Raw genomic sequence first — 27957 nt, forward strand, 5'->3', positions numbered from 1 at the left:
TCCAGGGTATATTACACTATAGTGACATATTTAAAATATTACACAGGCGAATTCACTGGATAACAGGCCGATTATGTGATAAAAATGAATACATTAAAACATTAAATCACTGCCTCTATTTCCTAACTTGAAAGCAAGAAGTAGCCGTGATGCTTTTCTTGCTATATATACTGACTGACCACAGGGGCACGCAACTACTATTACTATTGATCTTGTTTTAGGCTTTCATTCGCTGGGTACGTTATATCCCAACCCTCGGATATAACGTACCCAGCAACTGAAAGCCTAAAATAAGATCAATAGTAATAGTAGTTGCGTGCCCCTGTGGACTGACTTACTAGTAGCACGGCCCGGACTCCGTTTCAATCTACATTTTACAAATTAATAACTCGTTTTATGTACGCAAGTAATTCAGTTGATTCAGAATGTATTAAATATGTTTATTACATACTTACTAATAAATACGTTTTTTTTGTATATGCGATAGGACACAATTGCCCTTACCCATATCAGCCCTCGCCGTATCAGCCCCCGCCGTATCACACCCCAAAACCCGTATCAGCCCGCAAAAACCGTATCACACCCCTTTTGGAAAATTTTTCGTTTTTTCGATATTTAAAAAAAAAAAAAAGATAGATCATAAGAAAGTAGCTTTTATTAGTAAGTATGTAATAAACAGAATAAAACATGCCTTTTCCCATATCACACCCAGTATCAACCCTCGACCAATATCAGCCCTCGGGCCTTCGGCCCTTGGGCTGATATTGCAGTCTCGGGTTGATACTGGGTGTGATATGGAAATTCAATATATATCAGCGAAGATTTTCCTATTCCGGATTTCAAAAATCCGTTGGTCGGTTTTAATTGTAGGGTTCCATATCCGGTCAAACGTGGAAGATACCCGGATGAGAAAGAAGGAACAGTTTTTCATAACACAATGCTTTGTTTTGTGATTATCGGTTCAATTGATCCCATTTAATATCACGTATACACACAAAACCACTCATGAAGAAGAGAATGTTTTCCAAGTTCACAAATTATCTCCATCAAGCTGTGGAAGCGGTGAGTTTGTGTGTAGTTTTGGTGTTGTTTACATCCACAAATGTCGTATGTCTGGGCCAAATGTCACATTCAACAGGTTCGGAATCATCGCTAATGTGAAAGATAGTCACTGGTTTGGGAGAATTTCTCCGTGTACACGGATAAAATAAATGTCCCGCCTTACAGAGAAAGTCGATAATGAAATCAAGTATCATGGCAGAATAATCAAATCGTTGATGGTGGCCCGAGTTCCCTCTGCCCTGGCCACCAGACTTGTACATTCTGACAGATAGATGTCTGGTGGGTTCCGAGTTGTTTCGCCTGAAATCCCGTTCGCGCTAGGTTGTTTCGCCCTAAAAAAAAATTAGGGCAAAACATTGTTTGGTATTTTCTTTCAATTTTAGTTTTAAGTCACAAATTAAATCTTCTTTATTCTTCCATATCATTAAAATCAATTTCACAAATAAAAGTGTTTGTCTTGTTTTTGAAGCTAGTGTGACAAACGGCAGCTGTGAAAAGCTGACCCGCTCTCACATACTCTACATGACATATACCTAACACCAATGTAGAAAGTCATCAATAAGTTTAGTTGATATGTTTAAATATACTCTTACTATCACCAAAGCTGCTAAATTCCGTCAGTAGAGTCCTTTGGTTTACAATCGTTCAAAATTTCCCACCTGAGCGGACGCCATTTTTGTGTTTCATGTTAGTGACTAATAAACAAAAAGAGACGATCTGGAAATTAAAAAAGTCACTCCCTGACCTTCAAAAATGTTGGAAATTTTGACTGATTGTAAACCGAGGACTCTACTGACAGAATTTAGCAGCTGTTGGTGATAATAAGATCGGATTTGGATCAATAAATAATTTATTTATCGATATATGTTTTGTCATAGTCGGTTTTTGTTGTCAGCACCTCAAAACTCTCTGACACCAAACAGTGTCGGAGAATTCCACGTTTCCATATAGCATAGGTGTCTACCTCTTTAATCTCCAATGAGGGAGATCTCCCTCATTCCACATTTCCAATAAGGGAGAAAGTGCGTGAAAAGCGACTGAAACTACTTTGCTCAATTTATCTTTCCCTTTTATTGTATCAAAATAACTCCAAACAACATTCATTTCATTCAGACACACCTGTTATGATCATTACACACACCCTGCAGTAACTAGGAGATCATTTGACCACTGTTTTTAAATAAGGGTGTAGATTTAGAGTTTGTGTAAGTTTGGACTTGAATGAGGGAGTTTTGAGGGAGATTGGTAAATTTTGGTCAAAATGAGGGAGTCTCGATCGAGCTCCCTCCAAATGAGGAAGGATTGACAGCTATGATAAATCAATGTGCTCTGGCCCCACACCAGACATCTATCTTTCAAAATGTCTAAGTCTGGTGCCAGGGCCAGAGGAAACTAGGGCTAATGGTGGCCATTACTAGGCAGGAGCAGAACTGTTTGGAAACAGTATTCACATATATATTATTGATAAGACACAATTGGCAATGCAAGTGCACAATAATGTATTTTACCATCTCCAGTTTCTTGAAAATTAACCAAAACGTAGCACTGGTAGTTCTGTTCATTGGAAGACATTTGTGTTACCGAAGATAAGCATCCAATGCAGATTCGGCCTGTGTTTTCAGGAAATGGTTCGGAGAATGATAGCATGCATTGGAAGTTGTTCAGGTGTCGGGAGGGAGTGGAATATTTCGTGTTTTGGTACATAAATCGTTAATATTCCTGTCTGACCATCAGATGGAGAGGGAAATGGGATGCTAGTACCAAGAATTGCAATGGTGACATTCAACAAAGTCTCCGGAAATTGAGTTTTTATATAAACTTCAATCGATGAGCACGAGATAATTACGACTAGTACTGGTGTGTTTGTTTACATTCACCCTATATACGTATAGTCATATTTGACTATATAGCCGAATCTAGCCATATAGCCAGATTTGCCGGTGCTCCAGTACCTGACAGACACACAATAAATGTACTTTAGACCTGTTCTCACTTAATTACTGCTAGAAATCCCAGTTCACTCTCAGAAGAAATTTAAACCAGCTGTCCATGCTGTGACAATGTCAATACCAATTTGATTTCAAACCTTACCTTCCTATGGTTGTAATATAACAAAACAGTTAAACTCAAACTACTCCGATGTTCATTATGAATCTTATTGAAAGGTACACAAAACTCACTGTCCAGTCGTGACTAAAGGTACACAAAACTCACTGTCCAGTCGCGACTAGTTCTCTCCATGCTTATATAATTTACCTGTAGACAGAATATACTTTGTATCTTATATAGGGGAGTGGCCAGTAATACGAAAAATATGACTAGGAAGAGCTGTACAAAATGAAATACTTGCAAAATTGTTTTAATCGGGACAATCATGAAATGTTAGCCCCAAGGAAAGTAAACAACTATACAGTGTGTTTCCAGAAAGACATCTGTTGTTTGTACATTTAGATACAGGAAATTCTATTTTTATACTGCTTCTGTATACTGTGTTAGCGGTTTGAAACTCTCTCAGATAAATTTTGGAAAATCACTGTAACTGTATTGAATATTGACCACTAAACTATCTGGGTTTGTTGCGAATTTAAACAGTAGCATACATATGAATATTGCATTGATATATATTATATTACAGATCGAAAGCCTATAATTATAAAAAATAATGTTCACCACTTGAAGGACTACAAACGCAGTACTGCAATGGACACTCAATCAGAGAGGTTTTTAAATTGGTACTAGTCCCAGCATTCACCATTGTCAAAATTAGCTGTGAGTAACATGTATCATCATTGTTACTTCAAAATTAAAATCTTAATCAATGTATAATTAAACATAAAACTTTGCCATTGCAGCTTGCCCCACAGATTCCCTTGCAGGAGGAATTTGTGTACCATTGGAAATCTGTAACTGGCTACTTCATGGACAACAAAGGTAATTATTAACTGGTATACAGAAAATTGGGAATACAGTTAAATTTATATAAACTAATCCCCAAAAAATATGAATCTCAATCATTTTGTAAATGTATGGCATCTTTAATAAAAAAAAAAATAGACACTGGATTGCAATTTTTTTGATGAAGATAATATGATTAGAACTGTTTACTGTACCTTTACACATTGAAGGCGACAAGTTGCCAGTAGACCAGACCAGTATTCCCGTACACCTGGACCAGATGGTAGTACTACTACAGCAGGAGGAGAGTGAGGCAGACAGGAACACCACAGGGCCCTGTATGGAATACCTCCTTCAACATAAACTTCTAGAGACCCTCTACTCCCTTGGCAGGACTGATGTAAGGAATTCAAATATAAATACCTATGGTAGTTAACCCAACAACTTTCAATTTGATATAGCTTAACAGAATCATATGCATGTGGAATGTTTTATGAAAGGCAAAGTTGGAATAACCAAGAGGCTTAGGGTGATGATATTTCACCAGTTACTACCTGGCATGATGTACTAGAAAGCTCCCTCCAATTAACTACCTTGACATAATTACAAGGTCACCAGATTAAAGTATGTTCAAATTTTAACCTGTTCTCATTTGACCTTTAATGTTCTTTGAAAAAATCATTGTGAAGCATCCTTTCAACTAAGGAAACATATGTAATTTAAAGGAAGTGTGTTTTCCTGATGCTGAGAGACACTGCCCAAAATGGGGAAATAATTGCAAAATTACTTTTAAAAACTGAGTTTAAATGAGTTATTTTGTCATGATTGCTTAAAAGTACAATGAGCAATACATACACAGTTTTGTATTTAGTGAGAGCATTTCTTTCCTTTAATATCTTTTGATTTGACCTCAATGATTTTAACTGATCATAAAGAAACATATTCATAATGTTTTTATTTTTAATTGTAGCATCCTCCGGGTATGAAACAGGCCGTTCTGACATTCTTCACAAAGTTATTGTCTCGACTGGAGCAGCCATTACTACCCCATGTCAATGTACACAGAGCTGTCCATGTAAGTGTATAGTAGAACTCAATCAAGGCTGCTAATTCAAAATAGCTTTGGAAAATAAATGTGACATCAGTATGAAAATATGAGTTGACATTAGCTTAACCAGACATTGAATCAATTAGTCCTTGTATTTGAAATGTTGCTGAGGGAGACTATTTAGAGGTCCAAAACAAGTACAACATGTACATTTGAGTAAAATCAGTACTACCAGTTGAACAAGGTATTTTGTAGAGGTAGTGTAAAGAAAATTATTATTACCTCATCCTATTGCACCTTGAGAACCTATCTGGTGACATAATTAGAAACAGGGTTGTGATTATTGCTGATGTTAAGTTACATTCTAAAATTAATATAAAGATTTTATATAGTTAAAAGTTTCTAGACAGGACCTTCTTCCCATTATAACATTGGTTTTGACCATGAATAGGCCTTCAGTGTATTTAAAAAACAAAACAAATTAATGTAAGGGTACGCCTTTGTTTCAGCGTCTTGTAAAAGCGTGCGGTGAAGTGAAAGCGGCCCCGTCAGAAATCGAGGAGATCCAGTTCCTTTGTACTGTATGTGCCAAAATCAAAGAGGACCCATATCTAGTCAACTTCTTTATTGATGTGAGTAATCTTGTTTTCATGTTTGGCCAATAATTCAGAATATTTCTTTGTATGTGAGACATATAATGCAAAATGTTAAATTTTGTCTTGTCTTCATTTGCAATGCATATTGCCAATATCTCTCTGAAGATATAGAAAATCAGAAAAAATATGTATATATACATGTATTTCAAAATTTTGTTTCATACTGGTGATGAAGATATTATACAATTTGATATTCAAAATAAAAGGCAACCAATATGTTTGGTTTGCTAATACCTACTTCGATGGGATTAAGTTAGGTGTAGAATTTTGTTGAAATCAATAAAGGCATTTTCAGGGATGGTCACACTAGAATACTTCATGTGAATCATTTAAATCAGATGCCAAAGAAAAAGACAACACCTGGAGCGGCCAAGCCAGTTACAGCACAGCCCTGTGAAGTGTCACATCAGCCACCTGAGGAGCAGGCTCCTACTAGTGCCAGCATGAAAAAGGAGTTCAGTCTTGTGTCTTCCCTCCTCATACTCACACATAGTGCGGTAAGTCTTACAGCAAACATCATGTCGTTGATGTCGAAAGTCAGTCGTTACCGAAACTAAATGGGGCGGAGGGCATAAAACCTCAAATTGCTATTATTGAGTTTTAAAAAAAGTATTCAATAGGTATAGGTTATAAATGTTGATAATTTTAGCTTTGGAGTTTAAAAGTCAAATTATTATATAAAATCGAAACATTTAAAGTGAGGATTCTAATAAAATTTGCCATTTCAGTTTGGTACACCATAATGACTGTTGATGTTTCAATATATAAATGTTTTATTGTAAATTTCTTTGAATATTTTTGTCATACTTAATTGGTGCCCCTGTGGTATTACCTAATACGGAACTCTGTGTAACGTAACATGTTGGGACACTTGTGTTACAGGACAGTCGTGTGGCAGTGAAGGCCTGTGAGGGCCTGATGCTGTGTGCCAGTCTCCCAGAGCCTGCTGCCGCCCAATGTATTGTTGAAGACACCTCCTTCTGTACAGAGCTGTCTCAGCGACTCGTCGAGTCATACCTCAAACTACCGTCACTAGTCAATCCTGTTGATCTGGAAAATGTGGAGGCTAAGTGGGGGTAAGTTAGGAAGTGGAACATCAGTTAAGTTAACTTGTAGAGGCTGAGTGGGGGTAAGTTTAGAAACAGTAAATTCAACTTTTAGAGGCTGAGTGGGGGTAAGTTTCGAATTGGAACTACAGTAAAGTTAACTTGTAGAGGCTAAGTGTAAGGTGAGTTAGGGAGTGGAACTACTGTAAAATTAAACTTTGGATGTGAGTGGGGTTGGGTGGGAGTTTAGGAGTGGAACTACTCCCAATTTAACCAGTGGATGCTAATTGGGGATTAGTTACTAATAGGGAACGGTTAAAAAGCAAATCAATTGTATAGAGGCTAGTTATAATGAAATTGGTTATCCTGAGACAGAATATCTCTGACTATCATAATGGCATGTGTGGACTGATTTTCTGTTTGGGTGGTCGGGTGGTGCAGTAGATAGCGGGCACTTGACTTTCACCAAGGCGGCCAGGGTTTGATTCCCCGATCGGAGGTTTGGGGCCACCTGCCCGACCACGTGGGTTTTCTCCGGGTACTCTGGTTTCCTCCCACTCAAAGACAGCTCTTGCGCGCTAATATCCTGGCCAACAAGAGTGATTAATATAAGTTAACATAACTTGTTTCATAATTGTTGTAAAACAAATAAAGTTTATATATATTTGGACTGATTAAACAGACTATGATAGAGTATGTAGAGTACTAATTTCTTAAGCCCCCTTGAGTTTGTTATAAACATGTTTTACAGTACAGATCTAAATCCTTCGGTACTTTGGGTTTGCTGTGCCTAGCTACAGTTCATATTTCTATTCAAAGATAATGAATTTTTAAATATTTTTATTGTTATGATATGCAATATTTTATTATTCAATAAAGAGAAAATGGTTATGTATGTGAGATATTATGAAGATAATTGATAATTATGTTATTACAGACTGGATGTGATAACGGAGAGCGAGGATCATCAGACGTTTCTCGGGAAGCGTCACCTGGTTTCCTTTCTGTCCTGGTTGGATTACTGTGATCAGCTGATTGGACTGTCCAATCCGACTGTAGCGAAAGCTTTAGCTCAGTCTATCAGAAACTTATTCCTGGGCGTGATAATGGAGCCGTCCATCCTACAGACGTGAGTTGTGGGGATGTTCTCGATGTTAGCACTGTTATATAGAAATATTGGTATAATGTTGTTTGTAGTTTGAAGTGAAATATAATACACAAAGAGTTGTTTTTATGATTTGGACAGAAACAGTTTCATAATGTTTATTATAAGTTCACAAAGAATCAATCAGAATTTTCTAAAAAAAATACTAAGCTTTGCTTTGCTTTACTTTGTTTTGTCTATACATGTTGTAGTGTAGCTAAGTCGCTCAGTACAAACCATTCAGTCTTCACACTTAGCAGCAAATTAATTCATCTTTTTGTTTGTTTGACAGATCTGAGTCTGGAGCTGTGCTGGCCACAGCCTACCTGACTCGTTGTCTGCGGACCATCAGCTCACCTCCATTATTATTAGGTAAGACAGAGGTATAGTGGGATCACATAACATTGGTGTCCAGTGTGGTTTGGTAGTGTCACCTTTCAAATTTTAATGTACATGTAAAATAATCTAATTGTGTTAAATCTAACAATACATGTATAGTTTCATGTTAGATAATATTGCTCTTTTCCTAACTGATAGCTGATTGACACCTTTTTCCTAAATTATCAAATCTAGATCAGAATCTTTTTCTTCTGTCTACTGAAGCAATCCGCACACAAGGAAATATATGTCTTATTATGCTTCTTCCATGTGTTATATTTCAGAGTTTTCCAAATTTATCCTTGGAGACAGTCGGGAGCCAGAGGTTGCAAGTGAAGCTGACAGTCCTGTCCGAGATAGGCTCATACAGCGCTGTAACCATCTGTCAGACGAGGTGAATAGCATTGTTATAAAACAGTGGAATAACATTGGGCTCCACTTAATGTCATACTTAAGTTAATATCATGTTTGACATTATTACTCTTAATATCATGTTTTAATGCCTGTTTCAGTAATGACAAGGCATTTCATATTTGACTTCTACAAACTACATAATTTTACCTGTAAACCTATCAAATTATTTTTCCAAAACAAAAACCTGATAATGTCTTGAATGTTACATCCTACTGTAATATATATAAACACATTAAGTAGATGTGAAATATTGATATACAGTTGATATAGACAGGAATGGTAGTTGCATGTATATAGAGCATAATGAGTTTTCATATAAGATATTTTTTGTCAGTTTACCAAGAATTTATAAACATTCAACAAAATCATGTTTGTTTAACCATCGTCAATCACTTTCTAGACATCACGTTTATTACGCTATATACCGTGTAGAAATGAGTTACGATATTGGTCTACAGGAAGCTGTACAGACACAGGTGAGGTTACAGTACGCATGTGTGTACACCTGTAACGACATGTCCGCACGCATTATACAGTCATAGTACCAACCATGTGTTGCATCTAATATTACCACATACTTCAGAAATCCCACATGATGGGCAGTAGTAATAGGTTTAGTTAGTGATAAGATTCTAAACCAATAATATGCAGATTTTGTTGTCAGGTGTTTAAACTGAACTCCTAATGATCAGAATCTGTTGTTTGGGTGGTTGGGTGGAGCAGTATATAACTCACTCGCGTTTTACCAAGGCAGCTAGGGCCCGATTCCCCAATCGGACGTGAGCATAATGATTGACACCTAGCTTGTTCTTAAGGTAGATCAAGCATATAGGGTTAACTGCCCAATTAACGTGGGTTTTCCCTGGGTAACTTGGTTTCCTCACACATTCAGACTCCCTGTGTGCTAACATCCAAGGCAACAAGAGTGATAATTAATATAAGTTCAAATAACTCATTTCATAATTTTTGTAAAATAAACAAAGTTTATTATAAATCTGTTGTCAAGGGTTTAATCTGAACCACTAGTTAATAGGATTTGTTACTGATGATTTTAATCTTAATTATGGGTTGTACGTTGATCTGTAGGATGAATATTGATTAGGTTAATCTTAACCAACATTCCATCCTCTCATAAACCTGAACAGTGGTCAGTATAAATGTCCATTTATTACCCATGTGAAGGAGGACATACTTCTTCCCCAGAAAAATTGTGTGCCCAGACAGTGAAGCATGGTGTAAATGATTTGACATCTATATGTAGCTTAGAATCACTAATCCTCTGTAGAGTTAATTATGGTGCATAACTTAGAAATGCTTGTGATTCCTTTAGTTGCTCTGGAAACCAATACTTTCTATTGACAAAAACATGTCACACTGACTCGTCCACCCTCCGAATACTTATCATCGTAAATGTGTTAGTACATAACCCTGTCAGAATCTGTTAGGTACTCCAAAATAACCCTGTCAGAATCTGTTAGGTACTCCAAAATAACCCTGTCTCCAAAATAACCCTGTCAGAATCTGTTAGGTACTCGAAAATAACCCTGTCAGAATCTGTTAGGTACTCCAAAATAACCCTGTCAAAATCTGTTAGGTACTCCAAAATAACCCTGTCAGAATCTGTTAGGTACTCTTAAATAACCCTGTCAGAATCTGTTAGGTACTCCAAAACTTGGCAATCAATCCTGTCAGAATCTGTTAGGTACTCCAAAACTGGGCAATCAACCCTTGTCGGAATCTGTTAGGTACTCCAAACCTGGGCAATCAACCCTGTCAGAATCTGTTAGGGACTCCAAAACTAGGCAATCAACCCTTGTCAGAATCTGTTAGGTACTCTTAAATAACCCTGTCAGCATCTGTTAGGTACTCCAAAACTTGGGAATCAATCCTGTCAGAATCTTTTAGGTACTCCAAAACTGGGCAATCAACCCTGTCAGAATCTGTTAGGTACTCCAAAACTGGGCAATCAAGCATACTTCTGTATTACAGTGATAATTATTAGGAGACACAGTCGTCTAGTGGTAGGACGCCGGGCTCAAGCATATTGCAACATTGATTTTTCACGATTCTTGATTAATATCATACTTTGTCAGTAAATGATTTTAGCTTGATAATATAAACAGCTACAGATCTATTACAACGACTAATATGTGTACATGTATAATCACCCCTGACTGTGCTTTGGTCTTGGTAGCTCTATAAATTTGGACACATTAATGCGTCAGTAGTGCTGGATTTGAATGCTGCTTTAAATTGACATTTTTGAAAATGCAATCTGGACCATAGGCCTATATCTTGTGCTGTTATCATTTACCACTTGGAAATATGCTTATCTAATGACAAGGATCAGAATCAAACAGACATATGTTTATCTAATGACAAGGTTCAGGATCTTGACTTTGATTGGTCCATCTTCATAGTTATACCCAAAAGGGTAGTGTAGGTGTTATATTTAATAGCTAAAGATTTATACATCTAGTCATATGTGTACATCATGTGTAGTACATCATTAGTATTCTATTACAGATGTAACAAAAGTGAAAGATTGTATGTTTATTTTAAAAGATCCTTCAAACTTGAACAGCTATAGTCAATTATGACATGCTGATCATATATTTAGGAGACAAGGTATTGGGCCTGGTTAAAATTCACAACAGTTGTAAAGGGTGGGGTGAGGGATGAGTGAGATACCTTAATTTTTGTTAGGTTTTGAAGTAAGGAATAATGATTACACACTGTCAGTTTTCCTCATTCTTACATCAATGAGAAAGATTTCGTTCAAACTGATCATGAGTATTACTTTGTCTTCCAGTTATGTCTGGTCACCTTGAAGCTGTTTGATACACTGCTGCAGAAGGAGGAGGAACATATCTTGCATAATCTGGTTCTTCGGAATATGATTGGTCGAAAATACTATAAGGAGGAGGAGCCTGAAGTGAAAGAGGAGGAGTCTACTGGTGCTACAGAGAATGTGACAGTTGTCAATCCGCCAACTGATCCTGTCTCTATCTCTGAAACTGTGTCCAAAACAGAGGGTTCTGTTTCAGATTCAGGTACAGAAGCCAAGCCACTGGTGAATGGATTAGAAAGGAGTCTATCTGTGGATTCTACAGGTAACTACATATAGACATGTGTATCTTCATAAGGAGTCGGTCTGTTTACATTCCAGTACCAGCTGGTAAATGATGCAGAAATTCCTGCATGTAAATAAACTGTCACAAGATTGATGATTTTCAACAGTGACACTGTCGGAATTGTTTACGTTAAATTGATGTTGATTATGTATACAGTAAACCTCATGTGTTGAAGTGAATGGAGCAATGGAAAAATTAGCAATTATTGCCCACCCACAATATGTATTATAGCAATCAGCTGACATGGCACTCGGCTTTGACTTCAATAAATAAGATTTTCTACAGACCTGGAATAAGTTTTATGACATAATGAAAATATTGGAACTACAAGTTCTGGAACAAGTCTTATGGAGAATTTTGATATGTTCCTCGACTTCGTTTTCTTTATAGTGCTGTATTCTTATTTTGTTTTTTGTAGTACAAATGTTATTCACAGATTAAGTGTTTTGACTCCTTGTTTGTATTAGTACCACATTGTAAGAGGTCCTGTACCACACTGTTTTGTAGGCACAGGATCCAGTTTGTCTTTTAGTTCCACTCCCATCACATCACCGAGCAGAGGCAAATCAGAGGTGCACAAAATTGTCAACAGGTAAAAAGACAGACCTGGATAATAGACTCTCAAGTTTTTCTCATATTTAATGTTATTAAATTGTAAATAAATTTTGTTGCAAACTGCCCTTATTTACAATTTAAAGAGTCTGCATATAACTCTTGAACTTGATATTTTGCAAAACGTATGTTCTAGTTCAAGTTGGCCGCTGCCAAAACAGGTCACACTCAGGTAACAAAGTTCAACAGAAGCAATAACGACACTTGTTCTGATAATCGAAGCTCTACAGACTCTACCTTTACATATCTAGCATAGTTTAATTGAAGGATGTAGATATCTTAAGTTTGTTCTGTTCAGAACTGTTGTTCCATAAAAGAGGTAGAAGTAAAAACAATCATGGTTCATGAGGTTATCAATGTAAAAAGTGCATGGCTTTTATAAGAGGATATATAAATATACAGGGTAGACCATAAAGACTTCATAAATACTTTGTACAGTACCTTGTTACTGTAAGGATTTTACTACTAACTACAGGTACGTCTCAACATAAAATGTATTGTACTTGTATGCTGTGGGTACACTTTACTTTTTTCTACTTTAGTTTTCTGACTCTACTGCCGGAGGAATTGAAGTCTAGTTACCAGACCGCAGACAGTGGCTATGATATGTACCTACGTGACGCCCATAAACAGGTAAGAACGCCACAGGCAGATACAAGGACACTAGATACTGAAAATCTGGTTATTTTAGGCAGTAGCTTTAAATGGATCCCAAATTTATAACTGGTACATACAAAACCTTGTCTTCAGTGCTAGTCACTCATCAGGCATGCCATTGTACAATTGTATATAACTTACCTACCTTGAAGGCATAATTATCCTGAATTTTTTCTGTCAGTTTAAAGATGTGAGTACAATGTGTGCTGGGTGGACATGGCCAAGCGAGGCTGTACCCAAGGGAGACAATCCTGAATCAGCATTCTACGAAGGTGGCTTCCTCAAAATGCTTTTAGACAAGCTCTCCCACATGCTCCATCAGGTAAGTCACCAAAAGGGGAGTTGTCTAGTGGTAGGATGCCGGGCTGCGGGTTCGAGTCACGTAACGGCACTCTGTTTTATCTTTGAACAAGATCCTTTATTCCGCTTGTTCTAGTCTACTCGGCTGTAAATGAGTATGTGGTTAGGCAGTGCTAGAATTGTTGAATGCTAGCTGTGAGCGCCAAAACGGCAGCACCGGCTGTATGCTCCCACGGGAATTGAGAAAGATATTGGCTGGTTGCAAAGGCCCTATAACCACAAATAATATTTTGCGAACTGCTTTGAGATGACCTACAAACTAGGTTGTGATAAAGCAGTATATACAGTGTAAGAACCTCAAATTATTATTATTACTACATTGTGTATACCAAACTTGGGGAAGGATGAAGTAGGAGACTGTCAGAAATAGACACTCAAAGTCAAAGAGAGGGGGGGGGGGGGAACACAATATGCTAAGGCATCACCAATAAACAGTTACTTCTTTATTTGCCGACTAGTTTTGCCTCTTAATTGGTGTGAGGCATCATCTGGACATAAAGTGTAGAAAAGGTGTCAAAGGAGTGACCAAACAAACCCGTGTAACAAAGAGATGTTTAAAATATTTTAAAAATCTCATAAATACAATGTTAAATTATATGTTTTGAATTACTGTATAAGTAATTCATGCTTTTTACTTGTATGACTTTATATTACATGTTAGACAACAATATATATATATATTGATATGTATAAAGGTAATCATTGAGGGTTGGTAGTGTTTTGTGTATTGTGTATAAATCAGAGGCCCATTTTATGTTCCAGTCGTACTCCATGAACCTTCAGGTGACCTTGTTGGTGTCCAAACTGGCCATGCTACCCCACCCTCACCTCAGTGAATACCTGCTGGAGCCCAGTCTGTCTGTACAGGACGGTACCAGGACACTCTTCTCTGTCCTAACCAAGGTATAGTTATATATACCCTAAATGCTACAGAGCCAGGTCATTGCTCTCTGTCCTTACAAAGGTAAAGTAATATATACCCTAGACTCTACAGAGCAGAGCCAGGTCACTCTTCTCTGTCCTAACGAAGGTATAGTAATATATACCCTAGACTCTACAGAGCATAGCTAGGTCACTCTTCTCTGTCCTAACCAAGGTATAATAATATATACCCTAGACTCTACAGAGCCAGGTCACTGTTCTCAGTCCTAACAAAGGTATAGTAATATATACCCTAGACTCTACAGAGCAGAGCCAGGGCCCACTTGTATAAAACATCTCAAAGTTAAGGAAAATCTCAAGCAATGTATTGTCTATGGGAAATCTTAGACTTGAGGAAATCTCAAGAGTTGAGATGTTTTATACAAGTGGGCCCATGTCACTGTTCTCAGTCCTAACAAAGGTATAGTAATATATACCCTAGACTCTACAGAGCAGAGCCATGTCACTGTTCTCAGTCCTAACTAAGGTATAGATATATATACCCTAGACTCTACAGAGCAGAGCCAGGTCACTCTTCTCTGTCCTAACAAAGGTATAGTAATATATACCCTAGACTCTACAGAGCATAGCTAGGTCACTCTTCTCTGTCCTAACGAAGGTATAGTAATATATACCCTAGACTCTACAGAGCAGAGGCTGGTCACTGTTCTCAGTCCTGACCAAGGTAAAGTAATATATACCCTAAACTCTACAGAGCAGAGCCATGTCACTCTTCTCTGTCCTAACAAAGGTATAGTAATATATACCCTAAACTCTACAGAGCAGAGCCATGTCACTCTTCTCAGTCCTAACAAAGGTATAGTAATATATACCCTAGACTCTACAGAGCAGAGCCAGGTCACTCTTCTCTGTCCTAACGAAGGTATAGTAATATATACCCTAGACTCTACAGAGCAGAGCCAGGTCACTCTTCTCTGTCCTAACAAAGGTATAGTAATATATACCCTAGACTCTACAGAGCAGAGCCAGGTCACTCTTCTCTGTCCTAACAAAGGTATAGTAATATATACCCTAGACTCTACAGAGCAGAGCCAGGTCACTCTTCTCTGTCCTAACAAAGGTATAGTAATATATACCCTAGACTCTACAGAGCAGAGCCAGGTCACTCTTCTCTGTCCTAACAAAGGTATAGTAATATATACCCTAGACTCTACAGAGCAGAGCCAGGTCACTCTTCTCTGTCCTAACAAAGGTATAGTAATATATACCCTAGACTCTACAGAGCAGAGCCAGGTCACTCTTCTCTGTCCTAACAAAGGTATAGTAATATATACCCTAGACTCTACAGAGCAGAGCCAGGTCACTCTTCTCTGTCCTAACAAAGGTATAGTAATATATACCCTAGACTCTACAGAGCAGAGCCAGGTCACTCTTCTCTGTCCTAACAAAGGTATAGTAATATATACCCTAGACTCTACAGAGCAGAGCCAGGTCACTCTTCTCTGTCCTAACAAAGGTATAGTAATATATACCCTAGACTCTACAGAGCAGTGCCAGGTCACTCTTCTCTGTCCTAACAAAGGTATAGTAATATATACCCTAGACTCTACAGAGCAGAGCCAGGTCACTCTTCTCTGTCCTAACGAAGGTATAGTAATATATACCCTAGACTCTACAGAGCAGAGCCAGGTCACTCTTCTCTGTCCTAACAAAGGTATAGTAATATATACCCTAGACTCTACAGAGCAGAGCCAGGTCACTCTTCTCTGTCCTAACAAAGGTATAGTAATATATACCCTAGACTCTACAGAGCAGAGCCAGGTCACTCTTCTCTGTCCTAACAAAGGTATAGTAATATATACCCTAGACTCTACAGAGCAGAGCCAGGTCACTCTTCTCTGTCCTAACAAAGGTATAGTAATATATACCCTAGACTCTACAGAGCAGAGCCAGGTCACTCTTCTCTGTCCTAACAAAGGTATAGTAATATATACCCTAGACTCTACAGAGCAGAGCCAGGTCACTCTTCTCTGTCCTAACAAAGGTATAGTAATATATACCCTAGACTCTACAGAGCAGAGCCAGGTCACTCTTCTCTGTCCTAACAAAGGTATAGTAATATATACCCTAGACTCTACAGAGCAGAGCCAGGTCACTCTTCTCTGTCCTAACAAAGGTATAGTAATATATACCCTAGACTCTACAGAGCAGAGCCAGGTCACTGTTCTCTGTCCTAACAAAGGTATAGTAATATATACCCTAGACTCTACAGAGCAGTGCCAGGTCACTCTTCTCTGTCCTAACGAAGGTATAGTAATATATACCCTAAACTCTACAGAGCAGAGCCAGGTCACTGTTCTCAGTCCTAACCAAGGAGTAGTAATATATACCCTAGACTCTACAGAGCAGAGCCAGGTCACTCTTCTCTGTCCTAACAAAGGTATAGTAATATATACCCTAGACTCTACAGAGCAGTGCCAGGTCACTCTTCTCAGTCCTAACCAAGGAGTAGTAATATATACCATAAACTCTACAGAACAGAGCCAGGTAATTTTCTCTATCCTAACATTATTTAGCATTTTATTTTTAATTATGTATACCCAAACTCTCAGCTTGTATTGTATACTTAACACTCTTAGCATATATTGTATAAACCAACCTCCCAGAAAAAGCTGAATACATCTGTTTCCTGTTTGATATATCATCATTGATTTTGACAGGAAACTGATTAATAACACTGCATAAAAATTATTAGCATTGTTCTTTTGTTTGTTTTCTATGGTAGATTGCCAGTGAAATTAATGTGAAGCTTGGCAACGACCCAGGCCTGAGCCAGAAACTGGTGGTTGCTAGGAAACAGCTGATGGGCATGTCACAAAACATTCACAGGTATGTCAGGATAAAAAAGTGTATGTCGGCAAATAAAACTGCATTGTACATGCATATCTAATAGGAACTAATATCTCATCAATTATTTACGTATATAGCAATACTTTCTATGTACTCTCACACTTGTACTGGTCTTTTCTAACCTATACTGGGACAGTGTAAGTTCGTGTCTCCTACTGAGTGAAGTTCTCACTGGAGTTTACAGGGACAGTGTAAGTTTCCTGTCTCCTACTGAGGGAGTTCTCACTGTAGTTTACTGGGACAGTGTAAGTTCTTGTCTCCTACTGAGTGAAGTTCTCACTGGAGTTTACAGGGACAGTGTAAGTCTCCTGTCTCCTACTGAGGGAAGTTCTCACTGGAGTTTACTAGGACAGTGTAAGTTTTCTGTCTCCTACTGAGTGAAGTTCTCACTGGAGTTTACAGGGACAGTGTAAGTTTTCTGTCTCCTACTGAGGGAAGTTCTCACTGGAGTTTACTAGGACAGTGTAAGTTTCCTGTCTCCTACTGAGAGAAGTTCTCACTGGAGTTTACTGGGACAGTGTAAGATTCCTGTCTCCTACTGAGGGAAGTTCTCACTAGAGTTTACTGGGACAGTCTAAGATTCCTGTCTCCTACTGAGGGAAGTTCTCACTAGAGCTTACTGGGACAGTGTAAGTTTCTTGTCTCCTACTGAGGGAAGTTCTCACTGGAGTTTACAGGGACAGTGTAAGTTTTCTGTCTCCTACTGAGGGAAGTTCTCACTGGAGTTTACTAGGACAGTGTAAGTTTTCTGTCTCCTACTGAGTGAAGTTCTCACTGGAGTTTACAGGGACAGTGTAAGTTTTCTGTCTCCTACTGAGGGAAGTTCTCACTGGAGTTTACTAGGACAGTGTAAGTTTTCTGTCTCCTACTGAGTGAAGTTCTCACTGGAGTTTACAGGGACAGTGTAAGTTTCCTGTCTACTACTGAGGGAAGTTCTCACTGGAGTTTACAGGGACAGTGTAAGTTTTCTGTCTCCTACTGAGGGAAGTTCTCACTGGAGTTTACTAGGACAGTGTAAGTTTCCTGTCTCCTACTGAGGGAGTTCTCACTGTAGTTTACTGGGACAGTGTAAGTTTCTTGTCTCCTACTGAGGGAAGTTCTCACTGGAGTTTACTAGGACAGTGTAAGTTTCCTGTCTCCTACTGAGTGGAGTTCTCACTGGAGTTTACTGGGACAGTGTAAGATTCCTGTCTCCTACTGAGGGAAGTTCTCACTAGAGCTTACTGGGACAGTGTAAGTTTCTTGTCTCCTACTGAGGGAAGTTCTCACTGGAGTTTACTAGGACAGTGTAAGTTTCCTGTCTCCTACTGAGTGAAGTTCTCACTGGAGTTTACTGGGACAGTGTAAGTTTCCTGTCTCCTACTAAGGGGTGTTCTCACTGGAGTTTACTGGGACAGTGTAAGTTTCTTGACTCCTACTGAGGGAAGTTCTCACTGGAGTTTACTTGGACAGTGTAAGTTTCTTGTCTCCTACTGAGGGAGTTCTCACTGGAGTTTACTTGGACAGTGTGAGATTCCATTCTCCTACTGAAGTACAGTCGAACCTCGTTATCTCCAAGTCAACGGAAAACTTCGAGGTTATCCGAGTATTCGGGTTATGCGAGTTCATAAATTTGGTATGAAATTTGCTGTTTGGACATAGCATTAGTAGTTGCTGATTTTATTAATAGCCAATGATTATAACGTGTGCAAGTCTTAAACAAATCACTGTAATGGAGCGTACGCATAGTTGATTCTGTAAATGAAAACACAAACAAACAGATTATATTGTACATGTAACAAATCAATTCATTAAAGGCAAATGTGACACCTGACACCTCCTCAACTCGATGTAATCAACAGCAATTATCGCATTGTTCTTAAATCTCTCGATTGACTTTCAAATTGGTCGACCTGTAAAAACATGAACCCGTGAAGCTGTCCTTGGTTGTGATTTTAAATGTGGAAATCTTTTATGCATGACCTTTCTTTGTGACCAATTTTTCAGTTTGCACTGTTGTCTTTTTGGATGTACAAATCATTAAACGGACTCGCAGAAAGTACAGAATACTTTTGATCGACATTGATGAAGTTTGTTTTCTATTATGAACAACATGGTTTTGACAGTCCGCACGCATTACAGTCTGAAACTTTTAGTTATCATAAATTCTTTTTACCGATTTCATGCTAGTCTACTCACAAAAAATTACATAACACAGATGGCGAGATGTCGTACTTTTGCGTTTTATTTGTATCAAAGAATTGATAAGTGACAAAATAAAATTTGAACACTATGAAGTAGACGATGTTTTGATGTTGGATTTATGCTATTGAAACCAATATCTTACTTCAAAGTATCCAAGTTTTTCGAATTTTCAGGGTTCGAATTATCAGAGTTTTATTTACTAAGATAAAGAAGAGATTTGGCCGGGACCGCAGAAATACTTTGAGATAAACGAGGTCTTTGAGTTAACAGAGTTCGAGATAACGAGGTTCAACTGTATGATATAACACTGCCTGATGCATGACAGAGATTGCTGTGAATGTCAGTGTAAACATGGTGTTTACTCATTACATAAGCATGGGTCAATGTCAGTGTAAACATGGTGTTTACTCATTACATAAGCATGGGTCAATGTCAGTGTAAACATGGTGTTCACTCATTACATAAGCATGGGTCAATGTCAGTGTAAACATGGTGTTTACTCATTACATAAGCATGAGTCAATGTCAGTGTAAACATGGTGTTTACTCATTACATAAGCATGAGTCAATGTCAGTGTAGACATGGTGTTTACTCATTACATAAGCATGGGTCTACCTTTGTTGGCATGTTGTACAATATATTGTATGAGATATTGAGAGAACACTGTCTTGTGGTTTGTCATCATTTCAAAGTTCATTAACACCTGTAATGCTGGTACATATATATGCAGTATTTACTCTATATTCTGTGTATTGTCTGGTAACTTAATGATTATGCAATTCAATTACTTTTTTCATTCATTTATTTACTTTTCTGTTTTATTTGCTAATAACAAGTTGATATTTCCTTCATTAAGTTTAGTTTGTTAGCTGACCAGAAGGTTAAGCTATATTCTTGACATTTGAATTTGCATACCTTTTTGTTATAAGCCTAATGAGATAAAGCTATAACCTTGGTCATTGAGTGTGACCTTGACATTCTACCTATTACTTTAACCTTTGAATGTGCACTTGACCTATGGTTTGTATTTGTGCTGTAAGAGCTATAACCTTGACCTTTGAGCGTGACCTTGACCTATGATTTGTGTTGTTAGACTGAGGAAGTTAAACACTACTAACATTGGGTAAGTGGCATCATTACTTTAGTGTTATTTCTTCACTATATCAAGGTCTTTTTCTCTGGTACAAAGTTCCATCCAAATGTGTATAGTCACTACCCCCAAGTTGAATGTTTGACAGTTGATGATCCATGTGGAAAGTAAGTCCTTTTTTTACATTATAATACATACAAATAACTGTGGGGTCAAATAGGAATACATGATATAGTATGACAAGCAATAAACGTGTACCTTAGAATCAGAACTTGATAAAGTGATGATAAAGAGCCACGCAGGATCTTATTGCTTTGACACTCCACAGCTCAATGAACAATGTTCCTATATACCTCTCGGTGCAGCAGCAACTTAGAATAACTAATAACGTCCAGGTTGAGGGCAAAGATATTTTATGATTTTAATATTTAGTTAATTCAGATAGAAAAATACTTCAGTGATTAATTTTCTCTACATTGTAAACGTGTTAAAACTATTTAAAGTTAATTAATATAGATGATGAAGGAAATAATGGTTGATGTTTTCATTAACTATATCTAAATTAAGACTGATGTTATCATTAACTATATCTAAATTAAGACTGATGTTATCATTAACTATATCTAAATTAAGACTGATGTTATCGTCTACTGTATCTCAAATTAAGACTGATGTTATTAATTCATTGATCTAAAATAAAGGATGATGTTACCAATTAACGCCACACCCATGGTACATGAGATACTGTTTGTTTCATCTTGTGCCATGCTTATGTAGTGATTATACCATGGGTCTTCCACACAGACAGATGGAACTCCCAAAGCAAATTAAAGACACCTGTAGAATTGGCAAATAAGAGTAGGCATTTTATAGGTGTTACAAAGGGAGGATGTAGCAAAAACCTTTCTAAAACAGTCAAATTTCAGGCTGACTTTCTTATGATCAGGGTTGTTGATGGTGAGGGAGTTATATGGTGTAATTTAGACAAGTGTGCCTTAGAATTTCATCACTCTATATCAAACACACTGTTTTCCATAGTCTCAATGTGTTTGACAATGTGTTTTCGCTTTTACGAGATGAATCTTTCATAAAATATTAGTGTTCTGCCCTATGTATAATTCACGACAGAGTTTTAATATTTAAAGGAATGAATCAAGAAAATAGAATTTATATTAAAATCTGACACCGTAATTGAAATAATGTTTTGTAGTTTATGATGCATTTGAAATAGATTATGATAGACATTCGGAATCGAGAGTAAATTTTTTCATAACAGTAGTAGAAATAATGATGACAAGATACACCTTGACACTTGTTCCTATATGCTTGACTTTTCTGCACTGGTTACAAAGGTTCACAGCATGCTAACCAAATTCAGTTGATGTTGTTTTTTTGTTATGATTTTTGCATTTGGCTTTTTTGTTTTGTTACAAACTTTGCTTTGGGCTGGTCGATTTGCTTGACGTCCTTTGTTTGCTAATATGATGCAAACCCATGGTACATGAGATGCTGTTTGTTTCACATTTTGCTATGCTTATGTAGTGATTATACCACGGGTCTTCCACACAGACAGATGGAACTCCCAAAGCAAATTAAAGACACCTGTAGAATTGGCAAATAAGAGTAGGCATTTTACAGTTGCTACAAAGGGAGGATGCTTACTCCAGAGGCAGCTTAACCAGATTGACCAAACTACAAACATGTTCATTATCATAACACGATACACCAGTATGATTCATGCTAAGTTATTTATGTACAAAGCATTATTTAGTGGTAAGTTCATAGCAAATCTCTTGTACAGAAGATTGTTATTCAGCATTTAAGCATTGTCTCTATTTCCCTTTTATCTTAAATGAAAATGTTTTTATGCATTAGATGATAATGGCTGATTGGATTTGATATTTTAGGTCATATATATATGTTTGAAGAAAATGTTTTTCTGAATCACATGATGTCACACATAACACACTTTTCATTAACTACTTGTAGTAACTGTTTTCATTATCTTAAGTTTTTAATAGAAACATATGTCTTCACATCAAAACCATTAATCACTTACCACCCTGACACTAACCCCGTACCCTGGTATGTAGATACCAATAAGACACCCTGTCATGTAAATGACTGTAAGACACTAACCCCGTACCCTGGTATGTAGTTACCAATAAGACACCCTGTCATGTAAATGACTGCAAGACACTAACCCCGTACCCTGGTATGTAGATACCAATAAGACACTCTGTCATGTAAATGACTGTAAGACACTTACCCCGTACACTGGTATGTAGATACCAATAAGACACCCTGTCATGTAAATGACTGTTAGACACTTACCCCGTACCCTGGTATGTAGACACCAATAAGACACCTGTCATGTAAATGACTGTAAGACACTAACCCTGTACCCTGGTATGTAGACACCAATAAGACATGTGCACCCTGTCATGTAAATGACTGTAAGACACTAACCCCATACCCTGGTATGTAGACACCAATAAGACCCCTGTCATGTAAATGACTGTAAGACACTAACCCCATACCCAGGTATGTATACACCAATAAGACACCCTGTCATGTAAATGACTCTAAGACACTAACCCCATACCCAGGTATGTAGACCCCAATAAGACACCCTGTCATGTAAATGACTGTAAGACACTAACCCCATACCCAGGTATGTAGACACCAATAAGACACCCTGTCATGTAAATGACTGTAAGACACTAACCCCGTACCCTGGTATGTAGATACCAATAAGACACCCTGTCATGTAAATGACTGTTAGACACTTACCCCGTACCCTGGTATGTAGACACCAATAAGACACCCTGTCATGTACATGATTGTAAGACACTAACCCCGTACCCTGGTATGTAGATACCAATTAGACACCCTGTCATGTAAATGACTGTAAGACACTAACCCCATACCCTGGCATGTAGATACCAATAAGACACCCCGTCATGTCAATGATTGTAACACATTAACCCCGTACCCTGGCATGTAGATACCAATACGACACCCTGTCATGTCAATGATTGTAAGACATTAACCCCATACCTGGCATGGAGATACCAATAAGACGCCCGGTCATGTAAATGACTGTAAGACACCAACCCCGTAACCTGGCATGTAGATATCAATAAGACACCCTGTCCTGTAAATGATTGTAATACACTAACCCCATACATGGTATGTAGATACCAATAAGACTCCCTGTCATGTAAATGACTGTTAGACACTTACCCCGTACCCTGGTCTGTAGATAAAAATAAGACACCCTGTCCTGTAAATGATTGTAATACACTAACCCCATACCTGGTAATTTGATACCAATAAGACACACTGTCATGTAAATGACTGTTAGACACTTACACCGTACCCTGGTACGTAGACACCAATAAGACACCTGTCATGTAAATGACTACTAACCCCGTACCCTGGTATGTAGACACCAATAAGACACCCTCTCATGTAAATGATTGTAAGACATTAACCCCGTACCCTGGTATGTAGACACCAATAAGACACCCTGTCATGTAAATGACTGTAAGACACCAACCCCGTACCCTGGTATGTAGACACCAATAAGACTTGTGCACCCTGTCATGTAAATGACTGTAAGACACTAACCCCGTACCCTGGTATGTAGACACCAATAAGACGCCCTGTCATGTAAATGATTGTAAGACACTAACCCTGTACCCTGATATGTAGACACCAATGAGACATGTGCACCCTGTCATGTAAATGACTGTAAGACACTAACCCTGTACCCTGATATGTAGACACCAATAAGACATGTGCACCCTGTCATGTAAATGACTGTAAGACACTAACCCCGTACCCTGGTATGTAGATATCAATAAGACACCCTGTCATGTAAATGACTGTAAGACACCAACCCCGTACCCTGGTATGTAGACACCAATAAGACACCCTCTCATGTAAATGATTGTAAGACATTAACCCCGTACCCTGGTATGTAGACACCAATAAGACACCCGGTCATGTAAATGATTGTAAGACACTAACCCCGTACCCTGGTATGTAGACCCCAATAAGACACCCTGTCATGTAAATGATTGTAAGACACTACCCCTGTACCCTGGTATGTAGACACAACTAAGCCCCCCTGTCATGTAAATGACTGCAAGACACTAACCCCTTACCCTGGTATGTAGATACCAATAAGACACCCTGTCCTGTAAATGACTGTTAGACACTTACCCTGTACCCTGGTATGTAGATACCAATAAGACACCCTGTCATGTAAAAGACTGTAAGACACTAACCCCGTACCCTGGTATGTAGATACCAATAAGACCCCCTGTCATGTAAATGACTGTAAGACACTAACCCTGGACCCTGGTATGTAACACTAACCCTGTACCCTGGTATGTAGACACCAGTAAGACACCCTGTCATGTAAATGACTGTAAGAAAATAACCCTGTACCCTGGTATGTAGACACCAATAAGCCCCCCGGTCATGTAAATGACTGTAAGACACTAACCCCGTGCCCTGGTATGTAGACACCGATAAGACACCCTGTCATGTGAATGACTGTAAGACACTAACCCCGTACCCTGGTATGTAGACACCGATAAGACATGTGCACCCTGTCATGTAAATGACTAAGACACTAACCCTGTACCCTGGTATGTAGACACCAATAAGACACCCGGTCATGTAAATGACTGTAAGACACTAACCCTGTACCCTGGTATGTAGACACCATTGTGAGTTTATATGCCCAAGACTTGCAAATATCCAGTGTACAAAACAACAAGCCCTAAAAACCCACACAAAGTTAAGTGTTTGGACCTTTTTGGTAGCTTGGTGGGAGTTTGACATGACAATGTCACATGTATTTATTTGAGATCTGAGATAAAATGGAATTCAGCAATTTGAGGACTTCTATTACACCCGTACACCTCTGACTCTAAATTAATTTTCTGTTGATAGATTGGAAGGTCAAGGTCAACTGGAAGCCATTATTGTCCTTGAAGAATTCTGCAAGGAGTTGTCTGCTATTGCTTTTGTGAAACACCACGCTGCCGTGACAAGGACATGATCAGAGGTGAAAGGAGTAAACCATTTGTGTTCACATGGATCCTGCATAATCCAGCCTTGACCTGCTTTAGTAAAGGAACTGTAAACTCAAGCCTTATACTAAACTACCCAGCACATAAAGTGTACATGCCAGGTGCCAAAATACTTAGTTTTACAAATATTTTGCATATTAAGGTTATATGCTACCTTTCAAATCGTACTTGTGATTATTTGTTAGAATTGTCTCCCTTTGATTTTTAAAAATAAGCTTTAAAAAATAATTCAGAAGTAACTGAGCCCTTTAAATGCATGAATTTTTGTATGCCTTTTAAACGTCTCATCCGTGTAAAATTTCAGAAGGTATGTTTTACAGATTTCTTTCTCAGAAATCTTTATTTTAAAAAAGCATGCTGCAGCAAGGTAACATATATATATCCTATAGATGTTTTAGAATAAAACTCTCCAATTGAGTGTCAGATTACTCTAACATTTACCTTTTAATGAAGTTACACAAAACAAAACAAAATGACGATTAGTTAAATCCAAACTCTGAGAAAAAGGAGTTCTTTTCTCATGTGTTGTTATTTAGAACAAAGGCCAAATTGAGTCGATAATAGAAGTAAAAGATAAGCAATAATGAACATGTGCTGACTTAGGGTACGTGGAAGGTAGGTAACGTACCTTGATCAATTTACACTTTTGCTGAAAGGGTACCTGAAGTAAATTATTGTAGTTAAGATAAGAGCATATATTATTTTTGAGTATTTATGAGTGATTATTATAAAGGAGAAGGATTTAATAACATTCTAACAGTATTATTTGTTGATATGGAATTATATTTACTATGTTTGACTATGGTCTCAAATATTTTAAGTAGGAAGAGGAATATTAAGAATATATAATATACAATATATGACTGTCCAAATGATTCTAGTCTATAAAAGTATAGTTTCCATGGTAACTGATGCTACCCATTAACTTTGGTATCAATGACTTATTAATGTCCTGTCTTCCAGTCAATCCCTGGTGTGATTGGGAGGATGATAACGATACAGCTGCTGTATGTGTTTGTCAGCATGATGTATTGATGTGTGCACTGTATGCGATTATTATGCGAGATTGAGGTTATGTATATGAGTGTAGTGCTATATATGTAAGTGTAAAGCTACATGTTTGAATCCAAATTCATTAGGTGTATGTAAGGCTACAGATGTAGACCCATCTTATTATAGGAGAGATACATGCCCCCCATGGCCCTAGGCTATTAGGCTACTACATACTGGGAAATCTTTGCCTAGTCAAACTTTCGCCCATCGCCAGTAAAATCAATATTGGCCCAATTTTAAATTTGCCCTTCACATTAAATTCATTTGAGGGCCAAAAAGGCAAAATTTAACTGGAGCAAAAATTTCCAGTATACATGTAAATTTGGGTACTTTGAATTACTGAAAATTAAGTTGTCTCTGCAGTATTCATTGGAGTCAGTGGCTCAACCCGATTTAATTCATGTAATGTGATAATTCTCCAATCAAAACCTTGAAGGTGATCCAATAATCTAGGCCAGACTTTATTATTGGGAACAAAACAGGCCATGATACTCTCCCCTTATCCTTTAGGTCACACTTGAGATATTGCTGGGGTAGACTTGCCCAACATGTGAGATGATACCCCACATTAATAACACTGCTTTCAATTTAGGGAGATTAGGATCACTGCTCTGTTCCTACATGGTATAAAACCCAACATTTTTAATTTTGAAGTTTAATAAGTGTGTAAATTTAGTACATTTGCCATCAACTTTGAGTTAAAATTGGATTTTTTCAGAAAATTGTTCAGCAGGATCAGTACCAGGGTATTAGGTATTTGATTCTGTTTACTTTAAGTGGACCACAGACTTGGTGTGCTATCCGAGGGCTGTGAATGAAAGGGTAATCTTATGAAAACGGACAGTATTTCACTTGTTCAAGCTGAATGAATGTTGATTGCTTTGTTGTACATACTGTTGACCTGTTACTGGTGTGCTGTTTCTATGACGATGTATATCACCAGGTATACCGGGTCGTTGTTTCTGTTTTTGACATATAACTGCCATATATTTACACAATTTGCTGAGCAATTGTATTTTGTAAATCTCAAGAGGGGTAAAATTCTTCATTATGTTTTTTCAATTCGCATACATATTGTTTCTGTACTTTTATATACAATTGTCATGATCTTATTGTTTTATTTGTTTTTCAACAATTTTATTTTGTCTGCAATATTGTTTATTAATTAAATTTTGTTTTATTTTAGCCCAGTTTACTACACAAACATGAAAAAATAAATCGACAAAAATGTATATATGTCCTATGATTAAATACTGTATTAATCATCAAAATAAACACACGGCAACACAAGTAATTGCTCCAGGCAATGTTCAAGGTAGAGTGT

General features: G+C 37.7%; 1 protein-coding gene across 3 annotated transcripts; it reads left to right on the forward strand.

The window, feature by feature from the left end:
- The first annotated feature begins 892 nt into the window (after positions 1-892).
- Positions 893-27794, forward strand: LOC110466422 (protein FAM160B1-like). Of its 3 annotated transcripts, XM_021522890.1 has the most exons (19): positions 893-1062; positions 3915-3993; positions 4188-4357; positions 4928-5032; positions 5515-5637; positions 6000-6158; positions 6544-6737; positions 7645-7836; positions 8144-8223; positions 8514-8623; positions 9102-9119; positions 11456-11756; positions 12285-12369; positions 12932-13022; positions 13228-13368; positions 14169-14309; positions 17074-17177; positions 20476-20505; positions 25441-27794. In XM_021522890.1, the coding sequence occupies exons 1-19, from the start codon at positions 1006-1008 to the stop codon at positions 25547-25549; spliced, it is 2289 nt and encodes a 762-aa protein (XP_021378565.1). In that variant the 5' UTR covers positions 893-1005; the 3' UTR covers positions 25550-27794. The 3 variants fall into 3 exon arrangements, with proteins under 3 accessions (XP_021378565.1, XP_021378567.1, XP_021378566.1); XM_021522892.1 differs by lacking the exon at positions 20476-20505; XM_021522891.1 differs by lacking the exon at positions 9102-9119.
- Positions 27795-27957: the final 163 nt, after the last annotated feature.

Source organism: Mizuhopecten yessoensis, unplaced genomic scaffold (assembly GCF_002113885.1).
Source record: "Mizuhopecten yessoensis strain PY_sf001 unplaced genomic scaffold, ASM211388v2 scaffold11133, whole genome shotgun sequence".
Lineage (NCBI taxonomy): Eukaryota > Metazoa > Mollusca > Bivalvia > Pectinida > Pectinidae > Mizuhopecten > Mizuhopecten yessoensis.